Source organism: Botrytis fragariae (assembly GCF_013461495.1).
Source record: "Botrytis fragariae strain BVB16 chromosome Unknown tig00000001, whole genome shotgun sequence".
NCBI lineage: Eukaryota > Fungi > Ascomycota > Leotiomycetes > Helotiales > Sclerotiniaceae > Botrytis > Botrytis fragariae.
The window spans coordinates 532131-541014 of record NW_023500987.1 but is presented as its reverse complement, the minus strand read 5'-3'; the positions used below and the strand labels follow the sequence as shown (position 1 = coordinate 541014).

General features: G+C 43.0%; 1 protein-coding gene across 1 annotated transcript; it reads left to right on the top strand.

Moving 5' to 3' along the window:
• Positions 1 to 2808: 2808 nt before the first annotated feature.
• On the top strand, positions 2809 to 8283 carry Bfra_000168 (putative pyruvate carboxylase protein; the record flags this gene model as incomplete). The annotated part of the gene is made up of 14 exons (XM_037330614.1): positions 2809 to 2950; positions 3053 to 3073; positions 3141 to 3148; positions 3219 to 3230; positions 3314 to 3351; positions 3406 to 3437; positions 3503 to 3622; positions 3679 to 3740; positions 3803 to 4662; positions 4732 to 5609; positions 5666 to 5671; positions 6593 to 7018; positions 7071 to 7942; positions 8001 to 8283. 14 exons carry the CDS (start codon positions 2809 to 2811, stop codon positions 8112 to 8114), a joined length of 3591 nt encoding a protein of 1196 aa, XP_037196947.1. The 3' UTR covers positions 8115 to 8283.
• Between the last annotated feature and the right edge of the window lie 601 nt (positions 8284 to 8884).

Here is an 8884-nt window from a genome sequence, read left to right as displayed (position 1 = left end):
AGTTTCGGACAATTAGATAGCGAATTGTTTAATGCTGTAACGGTAACATACCGGTAATCTGCCAGCTTGGTTGAGTCTAGACTAGACTACAGGATTCACAGCTCGATACTAGATAGAACGATCGATACCCAAGGTAAATCACATAGCCTCGGGAATATGGAGAGAGACAGAGGGCGATATCGCTTGTGAGGTTGTATTGTATTTGTGAAAAAAGTTTGATGATCAGGTTTTGGGATTAAATTTTGGGGGGGGGGAAGAGTCACACTGGGTATGGATGAGTAACTCCTGTGCGTGGAGCGGAAATATTCAGGTTCAGCGCCGGCGGCCGATTGTGTGCCGAGCCGCGGTTTGGTTCTTGGTCCTTGGGTGTAGGTGTGTAGTAGGTATGTCACTGTTTTGAGAATCGAGATTGGAGAATTCCTTGTTACTCCCCACCACATTTTTGGGCCCCACGAGTGAAATGGGATTGGTAAGTTACCTGAGAGGTGTTTGTTTGTTTGTTACAGGGTTAGCAGGTATCTATTTCTATTAGTTGTTACGCGAGAGACGGAAAAATCATGATGGTTTGCCGTGTGGGATTATTGGGAGACGGGAGATGGGAGATGTGAGATGAGATGAGATGGGATGAGGGATAGATGGATGGAAATGGGAGGACGCGTGGGAGAATGATGAATGGGGGATGGGACTGCGATAATCGGAAGTGCATGCGAGGACGGAGCGATGCAATGGGTGAAGGGATGGATTGATATCGGTTTGTATTGAATGGGGGGTTATTGGTAGGAGGTGTATATCCCACGCGGCTGGATGGCTAGATGGCTGGTGGTTGATGTGTGTGGTGTATGTGTGTGTGGGAGGTGGGATGGGATGTGTTGTGGAGGGGTAGACGCGGAGAAATGCATATGTAATATGTATGTATGTATGTATGTATGGTGAACGGGACTCATTTCGAGGTAGGTAGGTAGGTGGGTAGGGACCTTGCTGGTTTGTATGATTCTTGAAAGGATACTTCGTGGACAGATAGATGGGAAGATGGAAAGATACATTTCGCTTCTATGGTTGTTTGATGAAGGGGTACCTACGTACGGGCAATTATGAAAATCGATGTACCTACCATGGCGTACCATAGTTCAAGGGAAGAATTTTGTGATTGTTGTAGTCTCTCTATTACATACTTGATTGCTATGGTGTTATCATAGTTAGGTAACTAATACGATATACAATTGAATCACATTTTTCCAATTGCACAAACGAATTTGGATTTGATATTGATATTATTCCTAGTTGACGATCTGAATCAGAGGATTATCGTGCTGATGTGATTGGTTCGGGACTTGGGACGCTTAGATCGGTCAAAACACAGGGTAGACATTTCCGAGTGTTTTAGGTTTTGGATGATGGTTGATGGGTGATGGATTGATGGATTGATGGATTGATGGATGGATTGATGGGTGATGGGTAATGGAATGATGGACAGATGGGTTAATGGATTAGATTCTGGTTTGTAAAATTATAATATATTAATGTTCAGATGCAACATCGCAAAACGGTAGTTGTATATCCAAATAGTCTGCCTCCACGGCAGTGGCCCTCGGAGAGCCAGCGGAGCGTCATTCAATCCGATCATTAAAAAGTGATTTAACTTTCTCCATTTACGTATCTAGGTATTGTGGTATTGAGGTATTGTGGTATTGTGATGAACGGTCGGTCGGTCAATTCCATACGGACGTGAAAGTTAAAGTGATAATGGTGGGGTTAATGTGTGAATGTGTGAATCTGTGTACTCCGTCTAAAAGTAACAATTAACAATTGATATGTTCATTAAGGTTAACCAGGTACTCGGACTGCTTCAATAATAGACAGAAACTAACATTCATCTTCATCTTATTTACCACCGACTGTACGATCATTAGTATTTCAACTAATCAATCAAGCCTTTTTGAAATCACAAGAAGTATCAAAACATGAATGAGTAGTCCGCCGAGTGAAGCAAAGCAAGTGGAAGAGATTCGCGTTGCTTTGTGTTTCTTGTGTGATCAGAGCCCCTCCATCCACTGGTGTATCGGTGCTCCATTCTCCAAGACTCTTGAATAGAGACAAATGCATCCTGGCCAAGAGATTTATTGGGTTTGATGACTGAACCAAGCAATCCCAAGAAATCCATAGGTGTGAGACTTAAATAAACCTTGTCAGATATCCTTCCTGCCCCTCACCACATTGCACAAGCCTCACGATCACCAAAATAAAACTCGGGTCTATTCACTCCTCTCACTTGTTTACTGATTTACTTGTGCACTGCGACCTACATGAGAAGATCGAAAAGCGGTTCAAAAAGTCGAGAATCCCCTTACTTATTGTTTCTTCTTCTTGTTGTTCTTCTCCCACGTCTTCCTTCTTCTACTTCCTCGACGGAGTATATCCATCTCCCACCCCCTCTCCCCAAGAGACATTCGATTATCTTTCCCCCCCCCCCCAAAGAACATTATACCCCCAATTGATTTCGCTGTACCGTGTACGCGTTTTCATTAATTTACCACATCTTATTACCTACTATTACCTCCTATCACCTACTACTACTCAACTCTACCTAGACACTTTGAGATTGATTGATTTATATTAGTAGCTCTTTTTACTGAGCGCTTTCCCACCACCCACCCAACTTCACCCCTCCATTACCAAGACTTTAAACGCTACTTATCCATCCTTGGGCCGAACCTAAACCGAAAGCCCCTCCGTCCCGTCGTGATAAATCCAACGAGCAAAGAAGCTCAACAAATACATCACAATCCAAATCTTCTCAAAATTTCAATCATGGCTCACCACGATGAGAAAGGTCCTCATGGAGATGGAGCTTACAGTGAAGTTTTTGAGGAGGGTTCCGATATCAAACACCCACATACCGTTCATCGCATCAGAGCCAACTCCTCCATTATGCAACTGAAGAAGATTCTTGGTGAGCACTCAATCTATCATTCCATCTACTTACTATCATGAATCTACCAAGATCTCAAAGTTTCTGCAGCATATGCTAATCTATATCTCTTGCAATCTATAGTTGCCAATCGTGGAGAAATTCGTAAGTTCCCCCCCCCCCATCAATCAATCAATCGTTGTGTGATGTGACTCAAACTAACATTGTGTAGCTATTCGTGTATGTTGTCGTCCTATTACCACAAGCTGATAACTGCAGAATGTGCTGACCCGATCTTTTCGTCATTCAGATTTTCCGTACAGTAAGTTTGTTTGTTTTATCCTCTAGAGATTTCACCTATCGTCGTTTCTTACATGCATCAAACTGACTCGTCTCTTTTTCTAGGCCCACGAGCTTTCTCTGCAAACAGTCGCAGTCTTTAGGTAACGCCTTGGCGATAATCACATAGATGGACATCGGACTGACCGAGTTGATAGTTATGAGGACCGTCTCAGCATGCACAGGCAGAGTGAGTACAAATCTACAAATCAAAAGTACACACGGTGAAGAGAGGCTGATTATGTTGTGTTGCAGAGGCCGATGAAGCATATGTTATTGGAAAGCGGGGTCAATATACGCCAGTCGGTGCTTACTTGGCAGGAGATGAAATCATCAAGATTGCTCTCGAACATGGTGTTCAAATGATTCATCCGGGTATGTGATTTTGGATCTATCATAATTATTGAGGACATGATCTAATTTTCCATTAGGTTATGGTTTCCTCTCTGAAAATGCCGAGTTTGCAAGAAACGTTGAGAAGGCTGGACTTATCGTAAGTGGATTCTTCGTCGTCTTAAACATGTGAGAATTATAACTCATGCGATCCTTGTATAGTTCGTTGGTCCTTCGCCAACCGTTATCCATTCCCTCGGTGACAAGGTATCTGCCAGAGAACTCGCTATCAAGGCTGGTGTACCAGTTGTTCCAGGTACCGAAGGAGCTGTCGAAAAGTTCGAGGATGTGAAGAAATTCACCGATGAATATGGTTTCCCAATCATCATCAAGGCAGCATATGGAGGTGGTGGACGTGGTATGCGTGTTGTCCGACAACAATCAGAACTCGAAGATTCTTTCAACCGTGCCACATCCGAAGCCAAGTCGGCTTTTGGTAACGGAACTGTGTTCGTCGAAAGATTCCTTGACAAACCAAAGCACATTGAGGTACAACTTTTAGGAGATAACCACGGAAACATTGTTCACTTGTACGAACGTGATTGTTCCGTACAACGTAGACATCAAAAGGTGGTGGAAATCGCACCAGCTAAGGATCTTCCTCAAGAAGTTAGAGATAACCTCTTGGCTGATGCTGTCAGACTTGCCAAGTCGGTCAACTACCGTAACGCAGGAACTGCTGAATTCTTGGTTGATCAACAAAACCGTTATTACTTTATCGAAATCAACCCACGTATTCAAGTCGAGCATACCATCACCGAAGAGATCACCGGAATTGATATCATTGCAGCACAAATCCAGATCGCTGCAGGTGCAACACTCGCTCAATTGGGTCTTACCCAAGATCGCATTTCCACCAGAGGTTTTGCTATTCAATGTCGTATCACCACAGAGGATCCATCCCAAGGATTCTCGCCAGATACCGGAAAGATTGAGGTCTACCGTTCTGCTGGTGGTAATGGAGTTCGTCTTGATGGTGGTAATGGATTCGCTGGCGCAGTCATCACTCCTCATTATGACAGGTTCGTATTTGGTTTTCTCATTCTCCTTGCTAATCTATTATTGTTGAACAATGACTAACTTCCTCAAAGTATGTTGGTCAAATGTACTTGTCACGGATCAACTTATGAAATCGCTCGAAGAAAGGTCCTTCGTGCTTTGATCGAATTCCGTATCCGTGGTGTCAAGACTAACATTCCTTTCTTGGCTACTTTACTCACTCACCCTACCTTTATTGATGGCAACTGCTGGACCACATTCATCGACGATACCCCTGAACTGTTCGATTTGGTCGGTAGTCAAAACCGTGCTCAAAAATTGTTGGCATACCTTGGAGATGTTGCCGTAAATGGAAGTAGCATCAAAGGTCAAATGGGAGAACCAAAATTCAAGGGTGAAATTATCATGCCAGAACTCTTTGACGAGAGTGGAAACAAGATTGATACCTCTGTACCATGCAAAAAGGGATGGAGAAACATTATTGTTGAGGAAGGTCCTGAAGCATTCGCCAAGGCCGTCAGAGCAAACAAGGGGTGTCTTCTCATGGACACAACATGGCGTGATGCTCATCAATCTCTTCTTGCTACACGTGTTCGAACAGTTGATCTCTTGAACATTGCAAAGGAGACAAGTCACGCTTACAGCAACTTGTACAGTTTGGAATGTTGGGGTGGAGCTACTTTCGATGTTGCCATGCGTTTCCTTTACGAAGATCCATGGGACAGACTCAGAAAGATGAGAAAGCTTGTTCCAAACATTCCATTCCAAATGTTGTTGCGTGGAGCTAACGGTGTTGCTTACTCTTCATTGCCTGATAATGCTATCTATCACTTCTGTGAGCAAGCAAAGAAACATGGTGTTGATATTTTCAGAGTCTTTGATGCTTTGAACGATATTGATCAACTTGAGGTTGGTATTAAGGCTGTACACAAGGCTGGTGGTGTTGTTGAGGGCACAATTTGCTACAGTGGTACGAAAATAATGATCCATTCCGATGAACTTGACATGTACTAACTTTTGATTTAGGTGACAGTACGTACTTTTCAATGTCCAACTTCGTTTGGATGCTTTTCTCCCTACATTTTGTTTTGTTCTTTTCGCTCCTTCCTAATTCTCCCGTTCCTACCCTTACTTCAGACCCTGTTTCAATTGTCTATCAGAGTTGGATCTTTGGAAAGGTCTATCAGAGGGGTGAATTCTTCCTCCTGGAATCTTTCAATTGTTCATACCATTTTGAACATTGAAAACATTCATGAGAATGAATAAGCTTCGTTCTGGCCCACCCTTTCATTGATTCTTCACATTCTAGACATTGAAAAGCTCCATGGAGTCATAGAGCTTTCCCTTTCATCTTCCCAACGAGCAATCCTTAAATTGTCAAACACATTTCAGACATTGAAAAGCTTGTTGGAAGAGCAAGGTTTTTTCTTTGCCTTTCTAATCCCAAGCCGTTGTTTCAATTGTTGATAACAATTCGGATATTGAAAAGCTTGTCGGAAGAGCAATATCTTCTCCTTGTTTCGCTAATCCTAAATTGTTGTTTCAATTGTTAATAACAATTTGGACATTGAAAACCTTGCGAGAGGACACAGCCCGTTTTTATTTTACCCTTGCCATTGAAGTAACAAATCCCCTTCAACGTATATTTCAATTGTCAAAAATAGTTCAAACATTGAAAAGCTTGCCGGGAGAGCAATAGCTTTCGCTTGTCTCTCTACCCCGGAACGGTTTCTCAATTGTTGATAACAATTTGGACATTGAAACCCTTGCGAGAGGGGCAGCAATTCAGCTTCCTTTCAGGCGAGAAAGCAATTCTGTCTCGTTTTTTCCTTGTCTTAAATCGACTTTTCAATTGTCGATAACAATTCGGACATTCCAAACCTTACCGACATTATATTCACCCTTTTCTTCAAAGCATTTCACAAATCAATTACTGACTTACTGGTGCTTTAGTGTTGAACCCAGCCAAGAAGTATAACTTGGAATACTACTTGTCTTTGGCTGAGAAGCTGGTTGCTCTTAATATTCACATCTTGGGTGTTAAGGATATGGCTGGTGTTCTTAGACCAAGAGCTGCTACATTGTTGATTGGAGCTCTTCGCAAGAAGTATCCTGATCTTCCAATCCACGTTCACACTCACGACTCTGCCGGTACTGGTGTTGCATCTATGGTTGCTTGCGCTCAAGCAGGTGCTGATGCTGTCGACACTGCTACTGATAGTTTGTCTGGTATGACATCTCAACCAAGTGTCGGTGCTGTTCTTGCTTCATTGGAAGGATCAGAGCTTGACCCAGGTTTGAATGTTCACCATGTTCGAGCTATCGACACTTACTGGTCTCAACTTCGTCTCATGTACTCACCATTTGAGGCTGGTTTACGTAAGTTTTATCCACTTGTTCTACTCAAGAAACCCCTGCTAACTTCCATCAGATGGACCTGACCCGGATGTGTACGAGCATGAGATCCCCGGTGGTCAATTGACCAACATGATGTTCCAAGCATCTCAACTTGGTCTTGGTGCTCAATGGGCCGAGACAAAGAAAGCTTACGAGCAAGCCAATGACTTACTTGGTGATATCGTCAAGGTCACTCCAACATCTAAGGTTGTTGGTGATTTGGCACAATTCATGGTTTCCAACAAACTTGACTTCGATGCCGTTCAAGCTAGAGCTAGTGAATTGGATTTCCCAGGTTCTGTTTTGGAATTCTTTGAAGGTTTGATGGGTCAACCATACGGTGGTTTCCCTGAACCATTGAGAACCAATGCTCTCCGTGGCCGACGCAAGCTTGATAAGCGCCCTGGTCTCACTCTTGAGCCACTTGATTTGGCTCAAATCAAGAAGGATATCCATGCCAAATGGGGCAATGTCACTGAGTGCGATGTTTCAAGTTATGCCATGTACCCTAAGGTGTATGATGAGTACCGAAAGTTCGTTCAAAAGTACGGTGATTTGAGTGTCCTTCCAACTAGATATTTCCTCTCAAGACCAGAAATTGGTGAGGAATTCCATGTTGAGTTGGAGAAGGGTAAAGTTTTGATCTTGAAGCTTCTTGCTGTTGGTCCATTGTCAGATACCACTGGACAGAGAGAGGTCTTCTACGAGATGAACGGAGAAGTTCGACAAGTCACAATTGATGACAACAAGGCAGCTGTTGAGAACACCAGCAGGCCAAAGGCCGATCCAGGAGATTCCAGCCAAGTTGGAGCTCCTATGTCAGGTGTTGTTGTTGAATTGAGAGTTAAGGATGGTGGTGAAGTCAAGAAGGGTGATCCACTTGCTGTCTTGAGTGCCATGAAGATGGTGAGTCTATTCTTTCTCGCTTTAAGCGCAATGAACAATATACTAATTATGGATATAGGAAATGGTTATCTCTGCACCACATGCTGGTAAGGTCAGCAGTATGCAAATCAAGGAGGGAGATTCAGTCGGAGGTTCTGATCTCATCTGTAAAATTGTCAAGGCAGGAGAGTAAATAGCAAATTTCAGTGCGAATGCAAGTTTTGGGGCGGTTATTATGATATCAGATGTTGGTAGTATTGATGGGATGAATGGATTATGATTGACAGGTTTAAAGGTTATTGCTTGGTGGGATAATGAGCTGTGCCTACTTTTTATAGAATTATGAATAAGCTTTTATCAAATTCTAGTGGTTTTTGTGACCTCATGATTTGTAACATGATGTGAGAATTGAGAGCCAATGATATAATATTGCCCCTCGTATTCAGCCCCCAAAACCATCACCAATAGAGAAGATATTATACCCGCTTGCTTTTTGATTAAATTGAATCTCCACTCACACCTTTTCTTCGAAAGCTTCTAGAAAAAAGATTTATTGGTTCTGAGGCTCAACCCCATGTTGATGCGCGAGGTCAGCTACACACATGAAAAATCTTATTCCAAGGGTTTTTTCAGAGGGGTTAGGGATTAGGGATTATGGTTCGTAGTGAGATGTGCAACAAATGGATGGATGGATTTTTGGGGAGAAGGGGATGGGTGTGATTGGGAGGGGGAGAGGAAGAGGAAGAGGAAGAGGAAGAGGGGGAAGGATAGGGTGATTAGGAGGTGGGATTAGGGGGGTAGAAAGGGGGTGATGTGTGTGTGTGTGTGTGTGTGTGTGTGTGTGTGTGTGTGTGTTACTTTTGTATATTGTTGTTGTTGTTGTTGTTGTTGTTGTTGTTAGAGGAGGAGGAGGAGGAGGAGGAGAAGAAGGATAGGATAGGATAGGATAGATATTATAATATA